The 24,729-nt window shown below is 35.1% G+C and overlaps 1 protein-coding gene across 1 annotated transcript in view; it reads left to right on the top strand.

Annotated features, from left to right (window-relative positions):
- The window catches only part of GRID2 (glutamate ionotropic receptor delta type subunit 2), a 1,371,230-nt gene that overhangs the window by 264,012 nt on the left and 1,082,489 nt on the right, over positions 1-24,729 (top strand). Inside the window, exon 2 of the mRNA XM_023638677.2 lies at positions 4,298-4,453. Within this exon, the coding sequence (XP_023494445.2) occupies positions 4,298-4,453 (156 nt within the window). The remainder of the gene's footprint in view (positions 1-4,297; positions 4,454-24,729) is intronic.

The raw sequence follows: 24,729 nt of genomic DNA, 5'->3' as shown, positions 1-24,729 counted from the left end.
TGTATGTGGAAAAATTTCTTCAAGACACCTATCAAAACCTTTTTCAGTATTTTTAGAGGAAATACTGAGGTGGATGAAGACATTTTCTTTCCTCCAATATCTTACCAGCTAAACAATATTTCCTCCACTTGCCTCTTATATGTATAAGACAAAAATTAATTTAAACATTCAAACTAAAAATGTAAGTGTATGAATAACACATTGTTGAATAATTTGGATCTTCTGGAGTCATGATAATACCTGTGATAATAAATTCTCATGCAGCTACATTTGTGAGTCAACTTTTGTTTTAATTTAGATTTAGTTGTAACTTACATTTTTACCCCTATGTTTGAATGTAGGTAAACAATTTTTCAAGATTATGCCTAACTAACTGTCACTTTGTGTGAATAAGGATAAGTAAAGCCTTTTTTTCCTGCCCATGGAAGGAGCATATCATCAACTTTTAATAATAGAGATGCCTAATTACAAAGTAGCATAAGGGATTATTTAGGAGGTGTTTTTTTCTTTTCTGCCTTGTTGCTTGGTTATTCTCCCCTCCAATTTGGCCAATGTGAAGTGTAAATAGAGTATGATCTGTTGATTAAACACTGTGTATGTGAGCATGCGTGTGTGTGTTTGTGTGTAAGTGGTGGAAAAATTATTTCATCTTGACAATAAGTTGAAGCCGCGTTTCACCTCAAGGTTGAAAATGAGACTAACAATAAAAACATGCTAATAAAATAGTTGGGACAGAACTAGATGCTGTGTCCTCATGTTAACTATATACGTAGTTATGAATGTTGCATTTCAGAAACTTTATATAGTTCAAAAAATAACTCTAGGATGTTTGATATTGGATTAGACTGGTAATATGTCTGTATTAATGCAAAGGATAAATAGATGGCATACTGTACTATTGGAAGTGCATAAAATAAGAAAGAACCTTCTTTCCTGACATTCTCTGGGTTCTTTTCAGAATACTTGTGTTTAATACAAAATGCTGCATGTGCTCTTTTGGTTAAAAAGTCAAATTGAGATGAGGTTTTATATATATATGTTTTTCAATATATATAAGGATTTTATATGTATATAATATATATATTTTAAATACCTAAGGATTCGATATATATAATATACATATATGAAACTTCATACATATATATATACACACACACACACACACACACAATAAATAACTGAATTTGAAATGTTGAAATGTTGGTTAAGAGTTCCTGTTCTTTGGTTACACTGTGTGAAGTAAGATGAGCGGTTTCTTCCGTGTACTTCCGTGCTGTTTGCAGAGAGATGAATGCTTCTTTTGTGCATTTCCCTTCAGTGTATGTTAGTTAATTCAGCATAGAATTGACTAATTTGCTATCATTTCTGCAGGTTTCTGCCATTTATTAAGCCAGGTTTAATGTTTAAGACCATTTTAAGTGTTCTGTCAGGTAATAGTAAAATGCATCCATTGAAAATGTGTTACCAATACTCAGCAGAAGTCAATAACATCACCCACTATAAAACAAGGTTGATTAGAAACTCTTCCTTTAAAAGACTCATTTAGAATCTATGAAGCATCTCCGTATAAACATACATCATTTCTTGGTGAATAGACATTTAGATTATCTGGTTTAAAATGAATTGGTTGTTTCAGCTCCAATTATAGCACATTTGTATCACACTTCCTAACAAACTGCTAAGGAGATTTGTATATCCGAATCTGAGAGTATTAAATTTCGATGTAATGATTAATCTAGATTCTCATAAGAATTACCACAAATTCAAATGAGTTTTCATGAGTGTGGCTTAAAGTTAGCAAGATAAATCTAACATTTATTTCCTAAATATTTTCACAAAAATTTAGTTTCTAAACTAGATGGCTATCTGATTCAGAAATGACAGAATAGGTCAAAAATTAACATTTATTTTATACATTTGATTACATTAATAAAATATTAATATTCTCTCTACAGGCTATATGACAATATAATTAGGGAGTACTTAATTTATCTATCAAATTTTAAAATAATTCTTCACCCTTTCTTCACGTTCTTAGCCATGGGCAGGTATTCAAAGTATATAGGAAATGGAGAGCAAGGGTTTGAAGATTCTGGTCAAAGTCATCAGTACAATCCAAGCAAATATGTAAGAGCAGTGATAAGAGAAAGCCAGGTTCACACAGTAAACTTCTTAGACACTCTACCTTCCCTAGAAAAATTAATCATCACCTTCCCACGGTGAAGTCACTCAGAGTGAAGAGGTCAAAAGTCACCTGGAACACTTGTCGGAAATGGACATACTTTCACCCTTGCTTTATCATGTGTTGGCTTTAATGATGTATGTTCAATATCATGGTGTGTCTTTCACTAGAATGCTTAGGGCTTCAGCCAGAGAAGTACAAAATCAACAAAACTGGTAGATGCAAAGTGCGTCTGCTTCTGTATATATATGTGTGTATGTGTGTATATTTGTGTATGCACATATAGTCTGTGATCATCTCTTTATATATGTGTGTATAATACCCATATTTTATTTATATATGGAAAAAAGACATTTTCATAAACATACAATTCTTTTTGCTCCCCAAAGCCCCAGTACATAGTTGTATATCCTAGCTGTAAGTCATTCTAGTTCTCCTGTGTGAGACACCACCACAGCACGACCTGATGAGCAGTGTGAAGATCTACACTCAGGATCCTAACCCGTGAAGTCCAGACTGCTGAAGTGGAGTGTGCACTCAACCACTCAGCCACGGGCTGGCCCCATAATGATATTTTTATATTCACATACAATGAATATTATAGTCAAGAAATATAAATTATATGTATACAGATATGTGTATATAGTCATTCTTTCATCATGTTATTGATCCTGAGGTGTATGTGTTTTTCTATCAGGAGAGAATTTACTTAATTTACTCAAAAAGACAGAAAGTACATTGGCCCAAATATTTATAGTTTAAAAAGTAAAGAGTTTAAAAATTTGTGCTTGCTTAGAACTGGAAGAGTGAGAATGAATACAAATAAAGCATGCATGCATGAATACAAGTAAAAATTGGAAAGAGTCTCCAAGATATGCAATAATCAGGATCCCCATTTGAATACTTTTATTCCTTATAGGTATAATCCTGGAAGGCAGTATACCATAGTGATTCAGAGCAAGCATGTTGGAGTCAAGGAAGCAAGGGCTCCGGCCCCATTGTGAGACCTTAGGCGTATTTCTTGCACTGAATCTTAATTTTCAAAACTGTATGTGTATGCACTTGTATACATACACATAATTATTTTAAGCATTAAATGAGATGCTGTAATATGAAAAAATTAATAGAAAATATTAAGCTCTATTTGGATTACAGCATTAAAAAAACACTAACGTTTATTGAGGTCTTACTATTTAGTTATCACAATTTACTTACATTTTGCATGCATAATATCATTTACAACAATTAATAATCCTAACAGATAGGTATTATTTTTATTGTTAGATTTTACAGATGATGAATGTGGGGTTTAAAATATGAATCCCTTGCTCAAAATCGTATGCTTAACAAGTGGTGGAGTCAGGATTTGAAATCAGTTTACTCTTAGAACTGGTGTGTTTAACTCATACACTGCTGAGAAACAAAAACTTAATAAAGTTAGTCACAATTCTTATCATTGTCACTATTATTACATATGAATGAAAAGTGGCCATAATTATCCACCAGAACTTAGGTTAGTTATTCAGGAAATATTTCCCCATTACTTCTGCTCAGAGATTTGTATGTCTGTAAACTTTTTATAAATATTATTGAATTTACTACTGAAAAAGATACTGAAAACCTTGTTCAAAAAGACAAAATTAAGAAGGGAAAGAAAGAAGGAAATAAAAAGAAAAATAAATTAATGTCATAATATAAATTTGATTCCTATGTACCGTATGAATAGACTCTCAGAAAGTTTCTTGATTTTATCTTCTGTTATTCAGAAAACATATTTCAAGCTATAAATTCCTGAAGATCTCACGATATAAGATGTCCAGTGTTTTAGCCACTTTGTCCTGGAAAAGCTTTTTATACTGATTCTATTATCTTCCCAATGTGCTCCCTGCAGTAACACTTTGATGTACTATTCATCATATCCATTTGGAAGAAGAAACTACATTCCTGCTTAGCTATCACATTGCTTCCAGTACAGTGTGTTTCGGTAATAAATAAAGTGCATGCTTTAAGTGAAAGTATACGTTTTTCAAATACCTAAGTCTCTCTGGCATATTTCCAGAGAGCATGACAGAATATTTATGTTATTGTTTAATGGCAACACTCACTTCTTTCTAGGAGCAATTTTTGATGAATCTGCCAAAAAGGATGATGAGGTGTTTCGCACAGCAGTTGGAGACCTCAACCAGAATGAAGAGATCTTACAGACTGAGAAAATCACATTTTCAGTGACATTTGTTGATGGCAACAACCCTTTTCAAGCAGTTCAAGAAGGTAAGTCCATCAGCAGTCCACGTTTTTTTTGTTCAATTCAAATGGCAATGAAATTGGATTTTTAAAAAGCCATGAAACATGGACATCATTTTTTCATTTCTACTGCGTTGCTTTTCTTTGAGCGTGTTATTTTCTTGATGTTAATCCTGTGTTCCACTTCTGAAAGTGCAGAGGGTGCAAAGTTATTGTTTTCTTTGAAATATAATATGAAAATGGACCTAAATATATACAATAAAAGCTTTACAACATTTTATGACTTCAATGTAAATGAAACTTTCCCCAAAATATGACTTTCTATCTGAATTTTTACTTTTGACGTTTTTGAGGTAACTGCCACCTTGAGTGCTGTTACAACTTATGGTGATATTTCGGTTGTATTTATGAAAAATGTATCGCTGGAAGGAAAACTTTTACACACTACAAGCAAATCAAAGGTTTTGCAGTGGGATCCTAAAATATCGACCTAAGCATAAATTTTTTTCTCTCTTCAATGTGCCAAATGTTACAGCACTTTCCTCCGTTCTCTCTGTATACTTGAGTGAATTAAAATTCTTCATAGGTACATAGTCATAAAAATGCATATTATGTTTTTATACTAGAATGATCATTTGTATGAATGAAGGTTTTGAGCGAAACTTCTTAGACTAATAGAATTCTATTTTTGATGCTGTTATTCTAATGAAATATTTAGCCTTTTGATTGGAAAAGCACTCATTGTTCATGAAACTATTTGTTGCTAATCTATTTTATATTTTATTCTGATAATATATTTAGACCAAAGATACTAATTAATTTAGTCAAATGAAGCATTTGTTTCATTAAAACTTTAAAGAGGATTTGGCAGAAGAAAAGACAGACAAGATGTTTAATGTAGTAAAGTTGAGCAGGAAAGTTTTAAAGACAAATATTGAAGGGGTAAGGAAAATAAACGAATGTTTTTAAAAAGTGTCCTTTTCATCTAATGCTGTATCTATGTGATATACAGGTAAGCTTTATGATAATATGTTTTTGATCAGTAACATTAGCTACTGTTGAAACTTATTTATGCTTATTGCTGTATCTATGTGATATACAGGTAAGCTTTATGAGAATATGTTTTTGATCAGTAACATTAGCTACTGTTGAAACTTATTTCTGCTTATTTCTGTCAGTAAGAGAATGGATAGAATGATTAGTGGTCTAATGGATTTTCCCTCGTATTAATTTGATGGAGTGAAAAAATATTACTTTAATGAAATGAACAGGAGTGTTTTAAGCAAAAGCTGTTTTTTGCAAAGAATACATTGGTTATACTGATATGATGGACTTTCAACAAGTAAACATCAATTTAAAAAATCAGATTAATATAAACATTCCTTTATTTACATTTTAAAGTCGGAATTATCCTGGGAATTTGGGACTTTAAATAATGGATATGTTGATAAATTTTCTATAGAAACATTTAAAAGCTGTCTAAATTAATATTAGAATCCATTAAACAATCTGCAAAATAGTAAAGTAGAATTTGAGAGAAATATCCAAGAATGTAAAATCATATATGCATTAAGAAGAACGTGTTATTCATTTTAAAGAAATCTTTATGATATTTCCTTTTCAACTCTCAGTTTTAATGACTGAAATGAGAACAGGAAAAAAATGAGGACCAACTTATTTCAGTGACTGTCCTCTGATTAACTACATATTGGTTAGAAAGGAATTACAAAGGCTGAATAAATATGTCCATCTCACCTTTTTTAGAGACTGTGTTTTGGAAAGCAAAGACAGTTTTTAAAATACCAAAATTAATCTGTTTACATATTGCTTTATGTAAACATTCTGCTGCTATATGAATTCTGGGAACAAAAATATCTCTCAAAAGCACTATTACAACTTGAAAGAATTTGTGGCACTGAAAGCAAATTGAGAAAGGAAACAAGTTTTAAGATTCCGACATAGAGACCACTAGACATTTGTCACAAAAGACAAAAGAGTTTGACAGTGTGTGATGGTTTCTGATACTAACAGGATGTTCTGGATCAATTATTTTGATTGTCTGCTCTGGGTGATGAACCTGAAATCAATTCTAGGAGGCTCTGGAGCTAATTTGCTTCCCCATTTAATGTCTAGAAAGATCTCAGCTAACTTTAGAAGTAAAAACTAATTCTTTCTAGAGCTCTTTTTGTTATTGATTTGTTTTAAAAAATAAAGAGAAAATATTCAACTGAAAGAGAAGAAGAAACAATTCAGGGGTATTTTCTTAAATGTTTTGAGTGAGTAATTTAGGAGAAAACCTCAATTGTGCCATCAAAGATGGCCCATTTTTGTATGGTCACATTGTTGCTGGAATACCATTACAATCTATAATACAGAGAGTCTAAAGTCAGCTTGTTTGTTTTTTACATTCTAAAGAAAGATGAAAGATTCAATAACACAATTATTACTGGATGTTTACACGTTAGCATCCTGATGAACTTCTAAAAAATTAATGGTTTTGTTGCTCTCTCCCTCTCACTTTTTTTTGGTTTACTTGAATTTGGAAGTCTGATCCTTGAACAAATAGCATCATCAAACATATAGATATTTGATAATAACAAAGATCAGCCAACAGATAGATAAATGAAATCTAATAATCCAATATTCTTGACTTATTTTATTGTTAGAGCTTTCCCCAACCAGCCACATTTAAGAGATGATTTTTCGCTTTTAGAAATTTAAATTTTTGTTTACCTTGTCTTTCTACTGTCAACACTTAATAAGAGAGAGGGATTTACATAAACCACCTATTTAACCCATAAACAGGAGTAAAGAGTATTGGTACTATTTAAATGCTCCTTTGAAGCTTTGGTTACAGTGAATTTTTGCATAATAATTAATAACTTTTTTATGGTGAGTTTCTAGACGAAATTATCTTGGTTATCACACAGGATCAATATTTCATTCTCTGGAGATAAATGACAGTATTTGATCACCTTTATCATTATCCTGTAACATTAATCTTAGCCCTTTTAGATAAGTGAACAGTAGAAAAAAATTTCTGTTATCACAGAAGTAATCTGGAAATAACGACCTATTGTCAAGTAATTTTCCCCCTTCTTTTGAATATAGTTGTTGATAAGCCATTGTTCTTCTATTGTCTGTTGAGTTCTGGGATGTTAACTAAAGGCAAAGAATTTTTCTTACCTTAACCCAGGAGGGTGTTTTTGGCTCTTTTTTCTTGTTGTTAGGCTAATTTGGTAGCTGGGATAAAGGTTTCTCCTTTAAGAAGATATACAAAAGACAAAATCATATGGACTATTTTAGAGCACCTAGAGAATTATAGAGGTGTAAGATTATATAACCCTAGTTGGATGTTTTTACTATATAGATGAAGTAATTGAGACCGGAGTGGTTAAATAATTCTCTTACACACTTGCAGTGTGTAGTAGAGAAAGAATTAAACCAAGACCTTCAGACCATTGGTCCAATATTTTCCTTGCTACATCTGCTAACCATATATAAATATACATGTATGAATGAGAGAGTACACGATGTATTCTAGGACTTCAGTAAGTACTGTGGGAAATGAAAAATGGTTGCAGATTTATATGTTTTCATATGTAATGTTTATGTTCATGGATTTTAGGTGGCATAGAATAGTAGAAAATTCCAATCTAGTTATCAATACCAGTTGCATTGTAGAAATCACTCTTGTTCTTTCACCTTTGGTTTTCCTCGTCTACAAATAATGAAGAAATCAGGACATAAATGAGGTATTTTTAAAATCAGTTTCATCTCTATAAATGAGATGTTTCACGACTCTTTAGAACACATTTGCAGATTTAGAATTCCACAGGATTGTAGAAATGATCATTAATTAATTTCTCCTTAGAGAAAGCTTCACATTGCTGAAATTGCCTCCTACTTTTTCTGTAACTGACTTCAAAATTAATTAAAAGGATATGTGGTACTCGTCCTTTGTTCTACTGCCTCATCCAACTACTCTCTGGAACCCAAAGACCTCATTACTGTCACCAGAATCCAGAAAGGGCCTTCTGCACGTTCAGTATCTGAACCAAAGCAGCTGTTGCCAGATTTCTCTCCCTACTCCTCTCTTATAGATCATTTCCTCTGTGGGATCTATGTACTGGCTATAACATAGATGCACAATGTCTGATGTGAGAGATACTGTTGTCTCTACTGAAAGCAATAGCACTTGTTTATATCGTTAGCTCTTAGCTGAGACCAACACCACTACAGGCCATGAAAGGAGGGAATTTACATGAAAACAAGGTCAGGGAAAGTCAGGGGAGTGCATTTGTAAAAATATTTACATTGGAAGGTGAATGCAGACATATGAGTTCACTTATAATTCTTGCATGCGTAGGATGCATCAGGAAGGATGTAAAAGCACTGTGTAGTGATATCGAATGCCAAGATTCAGTTAAAATATTTTGAAATAATTGTTCTTATTAGAAAAACATCTAAAAATGAAATGCATAGTGAGAAGAATATAAGGGCAGAGTTATACTCTAGAGTTCACAAATCACTCTATTTGAAAGAAAAAGGAGTAACTATCATAATTGTTCTTCTTTCTGCTGTATTGCAAATCATTATAAACAATATAGATAGAAAAGCTGTTTTTAAAATAAAAAGCAGTCATGGTTAAGATTGCTCATCTTCCAAGTTTCAGCCCGGTCCACCCTCAAATTACTTCTTTGCATACCATAATGTGAATATTGATTGCTGCCAAAGAGTCTTGTAAAAAGTAGACATCTCACTTTAATACAGCGACCATTTCAGTAGGATTTCCCTTATATAGTTTCCAAAATAAAATTATTTTAATTTTAAAGCAATGAGAATGCTTTCATTTATGGCGTATGAAATCAGTCTCATTTCTTTATAGTTATATATAAAGTGCACAGTTATCCATATCATGTGTATGAAAGCGGTAACAGGAGAGTAGCAGAGCCGAAAAGAGTGAAAAGAACTCCAGCTCTGAAAAAGCACTTCTCCAAAACACATCACCATTCATTGTGAATATTTCTAGTGCCGTAGGCTAAATCTGAGTAGTCTTGTTCAACGAGGATGCAAATATAAAGGAATGATTTAGGTGGCTGCACTATTTGATGCTTTATTCCAGGGCTTAGTCTCATCATTTATATTCCTCTCTGCTTTAATAGATGGTTTTACTGTGATAAAAAATCTGCTAATTCCAAAATGCTTAGATTGGGTTCTGCAACTTCCCTAGCATAGGACTGCCTTGTGTATGTCTCATGTCGGCCTGTGTTTGCCTGGGACAGTTTGGATAACTCCAGTTCCGGCTTACTGTCTGAATTGCCTGACAATATACTGAATTTGAGATTTGTTAGTTTCGGGCCAAGAAAGAAAACCTGAACATCATGTAGGTATAGTTCTGCTCATTCATTCGCTGTTCATTTTTTCATTCCTCCTTCCCTTCCCACATCAAGGCCAGTATTGTGCTTCGAATCCCAGTCTCTAGGCCCAGTCAGTGCTCTGTGTTAACTCATGGCCAACTACATGTGCGAAAGGGTGGAAGGAATAAGTGATGCAGCTGACCAGCCATCTCCAAACTCTCATGCATCAGTAGGGATACTGGATGTCCTTTCAGCGGCTGTCTGGACCATCTCCTTCCCTCCTTGAGCCTAGGATATTTAGGTGGGTTGATTCCCCAGCAAATCTCCTGCCAAGTCCTGGACTACGTTCCTTCCCTACCTGCCACTTTCTAAGAATTGGCCTATAAGGTATGGGATCAGAATCCGCCTATTGTGTGATCTTCGGTACCCATCATCAATGTGGTATTAAAGTATAAAGAATTCTAATCAGTTAGGGACTATACCAATATTCATACTTTTAAACATCTCATACTAACCATTTCCATTGAAGAATTTCCATTGAAGAATGATTAAAAAAATTAAAATAATATATATGTGAAATCTAATCTTGAGAGTACTCAGTCAAATCAGTCTATCCAAGTATTTATGTAAAGCTTAGTACTGTTCCAAGATTGGGCCAGCCACAATAGGAGATAACAAAAAAAAGTAGAGGACACAGTGTCTGACTGCAGGAAGCATAAAAACTTACTGAGGAGGACGGTGGACTTTTGGAGCATGAAAAGATATGTTGTTGTCTTCTACCTGTAACATGGGTTTTTACTTGTGTTCATAGTAGAAAGGAACAAGATGTCCTAGCTTTTTAAAATATTTACTTTTCAGTAAAGAGAAGGAATTTAAAGAAATTCATTGCTTTATTTTTTAACATAATGTTGATGAAGATACAAGTTTTATAACTTAATCTTCTTTTTCTGTGATTTATTGTTGTACTCCTGTATTGGTGAGCCTTTGCCTTATCTCATTCAATACCACGCTCTTAAAGTAACAGGTCTCTAATACTATGAAGAGATTGAAATTCAGATGTTTACAGACCTCTAGATTAGAATTTTATAGACTTTCTGTTTCCAGGCCTTTTACCTCGCTATCTGCAACTGTGTACTGTTGTGTAAGTTATCTCATAAGATGTATATTTCAGCAATATGTGCTGCTCTGGATCTTGTTTGTTTAGAGGAATCTAGCAGCTTCCTGTGAAAGCTGTGTTTAACAGAAGTAAAGATTTAGTCTTTTGTTGTTGCTTCAGTGTTGTTTCTTTCTACCAAATATTTTTCTCATGATAGTAGCACACCACTTTCTTCTATTCTCTTTCTGACTTTATAGATATAGTACCTGATTATGGCAGCATAATTCAGTTTTTAATCGGTTTTTTATGATACTGACTTGGTAAAAGAATCACCTATATGTCCTAAAGTGACTCTGAATATATGGCTTATTAGATTAAAAACCACACTTACCTACACTCTGCAATTGTAATGAGTCCACTGTGTAGTTATAAAAATAGTTTAAGTTGATGTTGGCACACCAAAGATGACTTTACTATGTTCAGAATTTTTAAACTATTATCAGTATTATAGATATCCAAACTTCAAATGACCTAGTCTACTTGCTTAATTTGAGAGCAAAAAATAGTCTGGCTTCTTATTTTAACATTTAACACCTATTTTTGCATGTGTTTGGCAAGTGTTGTTAGGTTTCTGGGAATTACACTATGTGGAGTCTGTTGAATTATCTTGTAGTTTTCAATAGACGTATCATTGAAACACTCACTTTTAAAAAGAACACACACAAACCCAATGTGCAGTTGAAAATCGAATATTCTGAAAAAAAGATAATGAATTAGCAAGTACTTTTTGGGTGCTTGCTTTGAGCTAATTACTCTGCACGATGATGTGCTCTCTGTTGACTGCCCTCTACCTAGTCTTACGTGGTTAGTTTGACCTCTATCGTCGTGTGTTAGGTCCTGAACCGTGTGTGCTCCTCTTCCTTCTGCCCTCCCTTTGTATTGCTCTTTTTTAACTCCGCACTCATCCCTCTTTTAATCCTTGACTCTCCATATTGTATTGTATACACTCAGGATATCTACATTTGATTCAGTATATGTCTTAAATTTGGTGCAAATCTCATGCAAATTTATCTAAATTTGAATTAGATAAATCTGCCTTTTTATGAATTCTGCTCCATCTCTTATTATCTGTGGGACCTTGAGCGCACCTAATGTCTCTGAGCCTCAGTTTCTTCATATATAAATTGGGGTTAAATACATACTCCATGGGATTACTATGATTATGTGATTATTGTATGATAGTTACGTGGGATTGTAATTATGGTTCATGGATTCCTCTACTAATCTAAATACATCCTAATAATAATGGAGTACATGATGATTTAGTACCATTGCATTTGTCCATCAGTAAATTTCTGTCTTTTTCTCCCTTACCTTCCCAAATATCATCTACCACATGTATAGGTACCCATGAACACCACTGAATACCACTGATACCAATGATACTCCTAGGCTTAGTATCTGCCAAGTCAACTCCATGTTTTTGCTCAACTTAGTCTTTCCTTAGCAAGATGCTGAATGCTGGGGTTGTAAAAATATTATAGAAATTAAATACTCCTGCTTTTTTCTCTCTTCCTGAGCTAGTTCTGCTACTCAGCACAGCAAGATGAGAATTATGTTTGTAGTGTAATTTATTTGGCAAATAGTAGTGATGTTGCAACATGTATACTTAGGGTTTGGAGGATTTAAAATACCTTGTTACCGATTCTGGGAAGTAGAGAAAGCCTGTGGAGACCAAATTAAAGCTTTCTGATGATTTGTGTAGGCTTAATACAATCAGTGAAGTAAATAAGGCACTGAGTCATACCTAAATGGAATTCAATCGTAGAGAGGCATAATGTTGTAGAAGAGTGGTACATGTGAAGATCAAATATAGAAATGAATTCAAGGAAAGCTTTATGCTTTGAGAGGTGCATCATATCCGTATTTTGAGTTTATTTCTGATATGATTGTTTAAAAGGTCATCTTTCTATGTTCCGCACATTTTCATTCCAACTACACATGGGAAATATTAACTGTAAAAACTTAATCATTGGTTTCTTTGAATTTCCAGTACTATTCTTTTTCCATAACACATGAAGTCATGTTTACTTTCTCAGGAATCCATGCCTCATTTCAAGACATATTTGATTTTTGGTCCTTGATAGACTAATATAATATGATGGCAAGATTGGTTAAGCTCATTCCTTAAGCTATATTCTCAAAAATAGAAAAGACTTCAAATGTCTATTATGTTTGAAAAAATATATTCCAAAGTGGAAAATAAATATGTTTTCTCAAAAACAAATTTTTTTTAGGGAGAAAAACCAGTTATGCAAATCAAAGTCAAATAATTCTAGTACAGAGAAATTTTTAAATTTTTATTTGTTTATTTTTTTGAGGAAGATTAGCCTTGAGCTAACATCCATGCCCATCTTCCTCTACCTTATATGTGGGACGCCTGCCACAGCATGGCCTGTCAAGCAGTGCCGTGTCTGCACCTGGGATCCGAACCAGCGAAGCCCAGGCTGCCGAACTGGAACGTGCGCACTTAACTGCTGCGCCACTGGGCCGGCCCCTAGTACAGAGAATACTTTTGAATAGAATGACTTGAATATTCAATAATATATTTTGTACTTTACTTTTAAATTTACACTTATATAAAATCAAACAATACTTTGAAGTGGTCGTGTCTGCTGATTCACATTATTAAAACTGAGCGAGGTATAGATGGCTCTGGTGACAGAAAGTAGCTAGAGGATAAAAAAAGACATATTCTTACTAGTCAAAAAATAAGAAACTGACACATTGGCCTCATTCTACCTGCTCCTAAATTCTGTTCTTGTTCTTTTATATTTATTGTCACTAAACTTTATAGTTTGGAATTAGTAATTTCATGTTTTTATTCTGTTTTGAATTTTAAGTGATTTTGCCCAGTTTTAAGGAGTTTTATCTCTATATTAACTCATCATATATATATATAATGTATATATGCACACATTTATATATATGCACATGCATACATATACATATGTGAATATTAAACTATATCTTTATATCATATATCTATATATTGTATATAAATATAACTATAAACTTTACCTGTATATTATATATGTGTATATGTGCCATGTATATATGATATATACTATATATATGAATGTTATGTAAATATAAATAAGTTCACCAAATTAAATATAAATAAGTTCACAAAAGTTCTTTCTTTTGTTCATCCTTCCAATGTTGATTCGTGCTTTCCAAGGGTTAAATTTTTTTTTAAGGAAGGTTAGTCCTGAGCTAACATCCACTGCCAATCATCCTGTTTTTGCTAAGGAAGACTGGCCCTGAGCTAACACCTGTGCCCATTTTCCTCTATTTTGTATGTGAGATGCATGCCAAAGCATGGCTTCATAAGCAGTGTGTAGGTCTGTGCCCAGGATGTGAACTGGCAAACTTCTTGCCACTGAAGCGGAGCATGCAAACTTAACCACTATAGCACCAGGCTGGCCCCTCCAAGGGATAATTTTAAACCCTTATTTACTATGTCTGTTAAAATGGAACAGGGCAGGTTTGTTGTCAAACCACTATCATTCATTATCCAGAAGTCACTCCAGGGCCCTTTAAGAGCACAGAATGAATCACCAGCTTACACTTCCTTTCCTTGGAAATTGCTTAAAGCTCAAGTATGGGAAGGGTAGACCAACTGGCAGAAAACTATGAATCACAAAGAACAATTCATTATTCTTTCAAAAATCAAACTTAGGGGGCCGACCCCGTGGCCAAGTGGTTAAGTTCGCGCGCTCCACTGTGGTGGCCCAGGGTTTTGCCAGTTCGGATCCTGGGCACAGACATGGCACCACTCGTCAGGCCACGTTGGGGCGGCGTCCCACATGCCACAACTAGAAGGACCTGCCACTAAGATATGCAACTATGTACCGGGGGGATTTGGGGAGATAAAGGAGAAAAAAAAAAAGATTGGCAACAGTTGTTAGCTCAGGTGCCAATCTAAAAAAAAAATCAAACTTATAATTGTTCACTTGTTTGTGAGATACTTTTAATGCACCAACTATACATTACATTAGGAGTTTATACAGATGAATGTGACAAATTTAACTCAAGTACCCAAGGAATTTATGATCTAATAGGAGAGATACAAAAAGAGCTAAGCCAGCAAACAAATATTCTTTTTTTTTAATTGAAAGAGTCATATAAAGGAAAGTAACTGGTACCTTGATAGAAAATAACAGGTAGGGTGTGTGTGTGTGTGATTTAAAACCAGGGGCTTATTTTTGATAGAGTGGTTATGGAAGACACAAAAAGTAACATTTAAGCCAAGATTTGAGGTTGCAAAGTAGCCAGCCTTGTAAAGAAGAAATAGCATCCCAGGCTATTGCATATGAAAAACCATTTGGAGGCATGGGCTTGCTGTGTTTAAGGAATTAGGCTATTTTTTAAATGCTCAAGCTATTAATCTCTTTCTTTACAAGTGTTTGTTTCCATCCTCAAAGCTGTTGTTTGCTGAGTAACAATGTTACTCAGGAGTTTGTTACCCAAATCTGCCTCAGTTTTTCCCTGTGGAAAAGGAGTGTGCTTCAAAGGAAACCTGGTGGTCTTGCCGTTCTCACCAACATCTAGGCCATGGGGGTGTCATTCTTGAGTCCTTTGTGGATTTGAAATTCACCTCTCTGAAACTCTGATTTTGAATATAGTTATGGAAACCTTTGAGCTTTTCATGTAAGTCTTCCTCTCCCTGGAAAAAGAAATGAGATACATCCAAGAAAGGAAGAATTTTATTCAATTTTCCTGGTCTTTTAGTATAGAGTAATGCACAGAGATATATTAATGTCCAAAACGGGAAAGAATCATCATTTTGTGGCTTTGCAATTTGCTGTAGATGCCAACAGAAGAGCCTCTTTTGAAAAGCCCAATGATAACAAAGTTTATTTATTTATAACCTACTATATTCTATGAACTATTAAAATGCTTCATTTTTTTTTCACCTAACCTTTATACTGCTTTATAGTTTATGAGGTAGTTACTATTCTTATTAGTATTTTCCATATGAGGAAACTGAGGTGCAGCCAGTTTAGGTAACTTGTCACCTAACCTTTAGAATGAATGGTGCCTAGAACACACTGGTTTCTGTTTAAATCTGCTAGTTGGGTGTTCCAGGCGTGTATCAGTGGGAGGGAAGAGAATGAGGTCAAGTATTTATCTTCTGTCTCCTATGTGAGGTCACCTTGAGCTGGCTGTGTGCTTCAAACAAAAGTCATACTTTTCTAAAGGCAGCGTGCTCTATGTCACTCTCTCCTTCAGAACTCCACTAATTCTAGTCCTCTCCAACCTTTGGGCCAAGGAGTGGTTAGCACCTGACTGATACTGGCTCTGAATTCTTGTACCAGCCCTCATTTTTCTGCTATACCCTGCCCACACCTGTGTAATTCACCCCTTTGAAAAAGAAACCCTTCTCAAATTATCCGAATTGAAGTGTGCCATTGTTGCCTACTGGGATTTGAGCTGACATCATTGTTAACCACTACACTCTACTGGCTGTGAGGAAAAGCTCATTGTGGCCCAGGCTCAGTGATTTGAGGACTTGTCCAATCCAATCAGGAAGGGTTGCCAACTGTTGGAATGTATTATTCAGACAATACATGCCTCATATTACAAAACCTGGAAAGAACACCTCACACAGACTTTTAACTTCTTTTTGTCTTTTACAAGCTGAAATCTTCATGTCCTCAGGTATTTTAAGAGTGCGGCAAAGACTGACTTGATGTTGAGTGGCAGCATCCCTTCAGAAATGCACTAGGACTGACCAGAAAGGAACAGGACAGATCTCCAAGCTAGCCACCCCACAGCAGACATGAGTGACCACTCTTTAAGGAACCATGATTCTTTTTACTTAAAATAATATGACAAATGGAATGAACTTTATGAAAACTAATGTTCCAGATGTATATGTAAAATGTCTCTTTTGAGAATTTTCTACGTAGATTAAGGAAGTTGATGAATCAGTTGTTCAAAAAATCTTGACTATTTTATTCCATTTTCTATGGGAAAAAATATTCCTATATTTTTCTTTTATTCCATTCTTTGTAGGAATTTTTTTTTTGTGAAAACTAGACTCCTTATTAAGTTGCTGAGGGGAAAAAACACATTTTATTGTTATACAAATTGCATAGCCAGGATTGTTTTACCTAGTAACTTAAAAGAACTATTTTGCATTTTTCTCTTTTTGTTTCCCAGACCTCTGGTTTAATTGATGCTAATGAACAGCAAATGGCCAAACGGCAAATGGCCACATAGCAGGAAGAAAAGTAGAAAACGTTCACAAAAGCATAGCCAGCATTATAAGATCCTTTATTCCTTCATTGACCCCACATTATTCAGCATCTCAGAACAGGTAGAGCTAGTGAAGAACCCCGAGGTAACAGGAGCACTCTGCTTCTTCAAAGAGCTTTAAACCACTGTACTAACAAACTTGAAATATATCTACATGGATAACATAAGTACTAGGCAGTAGTTACATGATGAACAAAATACAAAGTTCACTAGAAAATGAGATGATTTACAGCAAGGGATGGTGAGTTGAAGGAGAAGGTAAAAAAGAAGTAAAGGGGAAAAATAGTAAGCCGTGTTTTCAGCTCCGAAATGACAAAGGATCTAATCAAAGAAGCAGGCATGTTCAATAATACTTCTCCGTGACTGGGAAAATGTGATCCAGAGGGAGGGGGCGGACTCAGGCTGGAAACAACAGGCCACAGGGAGAGAAAGGTAACTTCTCTGTCAAGGACTTCTCCTGTTCCCAGCTTCAAGGTCACCTCTTTCCCAAACCAGTGGTAGAATAGTGAACTCACCTTGGAGAAAATCATGATTCAGCAAGTAAAATTAAACACAAATAGGGACATTAATAAAGACATCAGCCTTCATATAGCAAAGTCTTAAAATTTCTTTTAAAATGCAGGAAAAGCTCAAAGTGATTTGAGCTCAAAGAGGCTGCTTCAAAGGCACAGTGCCTCCACTTTGTTTTAAGAGCAAGTGATATTTTAAAAATAATTATTCTACATCTACAGCAGAGTAATTGCTTTTCACATTAAAGAAAGAGATAAGCACCCAAGTTTTATGATATAAAAAGAGTTATGCATATGCATTAACTAATACTCTCAAAGGATCTTTGCTACCCATTCGGCATTGTGTGCTATAACTTGGCGTTGTGGCACTATGCTCTTACATGAAAAGATGGAGTGTTTCCTAACTGAGTTGGACAGAAGTAGGTAAATAATGAATCATATTTTATGATTCTTTTATATGCATAGTCTGTGATCACAGTCTGGTTATCACAAGTGGCCAATGAGGCTTGTTTATCTGAATAAAAATGTTCTGCAATCTATGAAAATCAACATTCATTGTTTGTTAATTATTGATTCATTTATTCTTTCATCCAAATAGATATTATTGAGAGCTTATAATTTGCAAAAAACTATAGGAAGTATTGAAAGAGATACCAAGATGCATCAGTATGGTTTCTAGCTTCAAGAATCATATGTTTAGCAAGTAATAGACATAAAGAACATTAACATAGATATCAATAACCATGATAAAAAGTACAATAAATTATAAAGTCCTCAATAGCAGTAAAGATGGAGTGTTACGGGATTTCGAGGACTACTGATGTTAGTTCTCTGCTTTGCTTTCCTTCCTTCACCCACAGGTAGCAATACTTCTTTGTCACCTGCCTGTTCGATGTGACTCCAGTATATGGTACTAAATATAACAGTCCATTTGAGGTAATTTAGCATCATCTCAGCTTTGTTGCTTACCTTGCTATGTTGCTAACTTATGGGCATTCACTCAATTAATTCAACAAATATTTATTGAGTGTCTACTATGAGAATTATTCTAGGAACTCATGAGGCAGGAGTGAAAACACAAATATCCTGCTCTCTTGGAATGTATGTTTTAGCTGAGAGAAGAACAAATAATATATACAACTTCAGGTTAAAGAGTTGGTATGAAAAATTAAAAAATGAAGCAGTATAGAGGGATAGAGATGATGAAGGTGGGTGTCATTTTAAATAAAAGAGACAGGAAAAGAGCTTTCTGAGAAGATGACTTTGGAGCAGACACCTGAAAGATGAATGGGAGCAAGTGATGTGCATGTCTGGGGAATGCAGAGTGTGCAACTGAGTTCTGGTAGTAGACTAGTAATTCTAATTCTCCTGTCTTCTCAGGACCATAATGATACCTGATTTCCATTAATTGTGTGCCTATCTTATCTTTGTGAGTACCTGTAAATTATCTGGTCAGTACCTGCAATCACTTATGTCATCAGGCCCTGCCTTGCTTTTGCAAATTTGTTTTTTAAATTGAACTCCTATATTTGAATTTCAGCCCTAGGATTGATGCCCAGCCAATGGCTACACCCACATGCTACAGATGCAGCCTATCTGATTCCCTCATTGTGTGTGGAAACCTTGTCTTCAGGCTTGAGAAGAATCAGTGGGCTTGCTGGTTACTTACTCTCTTTACTGTCAACAATTTGCGTGGATTATTGCTATTATCTGTTACCATGATCTAAATAAACTTTTCTCACTCACTGTATTAAACTGTTCAAAATAGATTCTTCTCCTCTTCTACAGTAGCACTGCTTTAGCTGAGTCCATGGCCCCCCCAAATAGGACTGCATTTCCCAGCTTTTCTTTCAGTTATCTAGAAACCGATGGAAGTCTGGGCAAATTACAAGTCATTTCCAACTTAAAGACAAGCAACTTGTCCTGGACTAACACTCCCCTACTTTCAATGAGCTGAATATTGGTGTGGCTGTGACCCAGCTTTGACCGCGCCGATAAGGACAACACACTAGAGGATTTCAGAGCAACAATACAGAAGGAACTGGATCCCCTGGAGAGCACAGCTGCCCTGGATGGACTGCCACTTGGAGGGAAGTCCACTTTTATTTTATTTAAAGCGTACTCTGTTTGGGTTGTCCCTGTTCCAGTAAGTTAAACCTTAGCATAACAATTATACATGCTCCCTAGACATCTCCCCAGGTGAAACAGACATCCACTGCCCCTGCTCCCCTAGTGAGGATTTCCAATTTTAAGGACCTGGTACTCCACTTCTGTTTTTTCCCCGCTACAGTTGTGTTTATCTTCCTTTTTGCTGCTGCAGCTGTATTGAGATATAATTTACATACCATAACATCCAGCTACTTTAATGCACAATTCAATTATTAGTAGTAAATTTATGGTAAATTGTGCAACCGTCACCAAAATCCAATTTTAGAAAATTTCCATCACCGACAAAATCCCTCATGCCCATTTGCAACCAATTAATCCCCAGTCCTACAGCAACCCCAGCCAACCACAAATCTGTTTCTACATTTGCCTCTTCTGGGAATTCCTCATAAATGAGATTAGATGATGTGTCGTCTTTTGTGTCTGGCATCTTTCCCTTAGAATGAGTTTTTGATGTTCATCCATGTTGTAGCATGTATCAAGAATGTGTTTCTCTAATGATGAGTAGTGTCCCATTGTAGAGATGTGTCACGTTTTGCTTTTCTGCTCAAAAGTTGAGGGACTTTGGATTGTTTCCACTTTTTGACTATTACGAAAAATGCTGCTTTGGATATTTATACAAAAGTCATTGTGTGGACATATATATTTCATTTTGTATCTTAGTCTGCCGTAACAAAATACCAAACACCAGGTGGCTTAAACAACACAAAACTTATTTTCTAAGAGTTCTGGGCACCAAGATCAAGGTGGCAGCAGGGTTGGCATCTGATGAGAGCTGCCTTGGGTTGCAGAAGGCTGCCTTCTTGGTGTGGGCTCACATGACTTCTTCTTTGTGTGCCGATGGAGAGAGAGTGCAAGATCTCTGGTGTCTCTTCTTATAAGGACACTATTTCCTTTGGATCAGGGCCTCCCCTTATGGCCTCGTTTAACCTTAATTACTTCGTTAGAGATCTCATCTCATAACGCAGCCACACTGTGAGGTTAGGGCTTCAGCATTCACATTTTGGAAGGACATAAACATTCAGTTCTTAACATTTTTCTTGGGTAGCTATCTAAGAAGAGAATGGCTCAGTCATCTGGTAAATTAATGTTTAACTTCTTAAGTAACTGTACAACTGTTTTCCAAAGTAGGTGTGCAGTTTTGCCACTAGCGATATATGAGGTTTCGAATTTCTTCACATCCTTGTCAATTTTGTGAAATATATGAAGTAGTAATTATTGAGGTTTTCATTTGTATTTCCCTAATGATTAATGATATTAAGTGTCTTTTCCTGTGCTTACTGACCATCTGTATATTTTCTTTGGTAAGGGGTTAATCCAAATCTTATGTTCATTGTTAATTAGATTTTTTGAATTCTTATTATTTAACTTTAGAAATTCTTTTTATATTCTTGATGAAAGTTCTTTATCAGATAGATGATTTGCAAATATTTTCTCTCAGTCTTTTCTTTTTTTTTTTGAGGAAGATTAGCCCTGAGCTAACTTCTACTGCCAATCCTCCTCTTTTTTGCTGAGGAAGACTGGCCCTGAGCAAACATCCGTGCCCATCTCCTTCTGCTTTATATGTGGGATGCCTGCCACAGCATGGCTTGACAAGCAGTGCATAGGTCCATACCCGAGATTTGAACTGGTTAAGTCCAGGCTGCCGAAGAGGAACGTGTGAACTTAACAGCTGCACCACTGGGCAGGACGCTTCCTTTTCTTCATGGTGTCATTTGAAGTGCAAATGTTAATATTTTTGAAGTGCAGTTTATCACTTATTTCCTTCTAAAAGTCTTGCTTTCAGCATTGCATCTAAGAACTCTCTAAATAATCCAAGGCAATTTATAATTTTTTCCTGTTTTCTTCTTAAAATTTTACATATTTAGCATTAGTATTTGAGTGTCGTATGAGGCAATATTTGGCGTGTGAATATACAATTTGCCTTGCACTGTTTCTTGGAAACATTATCCTTTCTCCCATTGACTAGCCTTGGCACCTTTGTTGAAAATCAATTAACCATAAATATTAGAGTTTATTTCTGAACTTTCAGTCCTGTTCAGTTAGTCTATACGCCTGTCCATATGCCAATAACACATTGTTGCTTTATAGTAAGTTTTGAAATCAAGAACTGTAAGTTCTCTTTTTTTTCTTTTTTCAAACTTACGTTTGACTATTGAGTTCTTTCAATTTTCATATAAAGATTAGGATCAGCTTTTAATTTCTTTAAAATGGCTTTCTGGGAAATTGAGAAGGATCATGTTGAATCCATAGATCAGTTTGAAGAAGAACGCTATCCTAACAATACTGAGTCTTCTATTTCATGAACGTAGACTGTCTCTCCATTTATTTAGGTCTGCTTTACTATTATATTATTTTTTGATTTTTTCACTGTACAAATCCTTAGGATTTTATTCATTTTGGTGATATTTTAAGTGGACTCATTTCCTGAATTTTATCTTCAGATTGATCTTGTTAATATATAAAAATATTTTTTTATGTATGTATTGATCAAGTCACCCATGACCTTGATGAACTCAGTTGTTTGTTCTGGAAGTTTTTCATGTATCCCTTAATATTTTCTACAAACAGGATTGTGTTATGCAAATAATGAGTTTTAATCTTTCCTTTCTAATCTGGATGTCTTTTATTTCTTTTTTCTCTCTTGATTGCACTGGCTAGAGCCTCTAATATGAGGTTGAATAGGACTTTGAAAGGAGAAGATATTTCCTGTTTCCCATCTTGGATGGAAAACATTTAGTCATTCAAATTTGAGTGTGATTTTAACTGTACATTTTCCATAGAAGCTCTTTATCATGTTGAGGAAATTTATGGGAATTATGGGAGTTTATCGAGCCCGCTATGACTCTCTCATTCTCCAGATCTCCTTGTTAAATTTTTAGCTAGTCTTCTGGTCTGTTGCTTTATCAAACTTGCAACCTCTGGCTCTCTAAGATGTTGACCTTCCTCGATTATTTGATATCAAGATTGCTGTCGTTTACTACAATGCCCCCGAGTGTGATTTTTCCCCACACACCATTCTGAATCAAGTCAGCTCCTTCTGGCATGGAAGCTGTTGATTTCCACGTCCTTCCCTGCCTGGTAGAACTCCTTCTAAGGGAACTGAGGAGGGAGGTAGAGGACGAGGCAAAAATACATGGACTCACTCTTCTTATATAACAGTCCATAGTTATTTTGAATAAGTGATTTTTTGTATGCCTTTGTATTTATTGTATGCCTTTGGTCAATTTTAAGAACCTGAAATGTTTTGTTTAGTTTTTTGGTCACTTTTGTCCAGTTTTATCAATGTTTTTTGTTGTGTGTGTGTGAGGAAAATTGGCCCTGAGGCTGTTGCCAGTCTCCCTGTTTTTTGTACATGGGACGCTGCCACAGCATAGTTTGATCAGCAGTATGTAGATCCATGCCCAGGATCGGAACCCGCAAAGCCCAGGCCTCCAAAGTAGAGCACACAAACTTAACCTCTACACCGCCAGGCCAGCCCCTATCAATGCTTTTTCTGGGAGATTTGCTGATCTCCACATTTTGTCATTTGCGAAGTTTCACATCCTTGTCTCTCTCTCTTTTTTTTTTTTTTTTTTTTTTTTTTACAAGAGGGATAGAGAGAGATAGGTAGGTAAATAGGTAGATAGATAGATAGAGAATTTTAGGGGACAAGTTAAGGTTCTATTGAGAAGGTATAATTTTAGTTAAACTGTGAATGGTAGGTAGTATATGAAATTCACTTATCAGGGTAATTCAGAAGGAGAGGAGTTATCAGAAATGTGAACTATGGGTAGTGAATAATTAATTGTTTAGTTTGTCTAGAACCTTATCTACTTTAAAGACCAGATGAGATTGGCATAGTAGATTGAAATGAGCTAGTAATAGGTTTTGAATATCAAACTAAGGTTTGGGATTTTACTATCTTAGGAAGTAACAAAGAATGAAAGGATTTGAGTGGTGGAATGACATGATATATAGATGCATTTTAGGAAATAGAAAATAGCTTCCCACAATATAAGTGATAGATTAGAGGTCAAGAAACTGCTGTCAGGCAGGCTAGTTGGGAATTGGTTGAAATAGTCCAGGAGGGAGGTAATAAGGTGTCAGACTCAGATAGCTGTAGTGGGAAGGGGAAAGAGTGAGCTGCTCTGAAGCTATGCTACAGGAAGACTGGGTATCTTATTATCATTCTGAGGCCAGTAAAAGGGAAAACCAAAGAAGATTTCTAGCTTTTGGCTTTTACAACTAGACAAATATACAATTAACAGAAATAAGAAGCATAAAAGGAAGGGCATATATAGGGTAAATAAATGTGAGTGGTAGCTAATATTTATTGAGTTCTTACTGTGATCAGGCATAGTTATATGAGTTTTACATAAATTTAGTTACTCCTCACATAGGCCTTTGCATATATGAGAAAACTAACAAGCTGAGCTTAGTCAACTTAACCAAAACAAAATAGCTAAGTGTCAGAGTTGGAATTTTAACCCCTGTCTGAATATAGTTATCAGGATACAACTGGAAAAGTAGAACTGAAGCCCTATCGAGAAAGGATGGGGTGATGGTTTAAGATCACATTGCCTACAGGTGAAAGTTAAAGCTAATAGTGGATGAGATTGCCAAAGCTGAATATAGAGGAGGAGAGAAACTCATTGATATATCATTACAAATACTTATATTTTGCGGGAAGGGAAACAAAGAAAGATCAGGTTCGAAACTGAAAGAGGAACCAGTGGAGATTATCTCAGCGGAGAAAATGCTTTTTTGCAGGGATGGGTATCTTACCTGTCATTGAATGTTGTTTGGATGTGGACTGTAAAAATTCCATGCATTCTGGAAATAAGGAACCTACCAACTCAATCATGG

The sequence above is a fragment of the Equus caballus genome, chromosome 3 (assembly GCF_041296265.1).
Source record: "Equus caballus isolate H_3958 breed thoroughbred chromosome 3, TB-T2T, whole genome shotgun sequence".
NCBI classification, from domain to species: Eukaryota; Metazoa; Chordata; class Mammalia; order Perissodactyla; family Equidae; genus Equus; species Equus caballus.
This window is presented reverse-complemented; position numbering and strand designations above follow the sequence as displayed.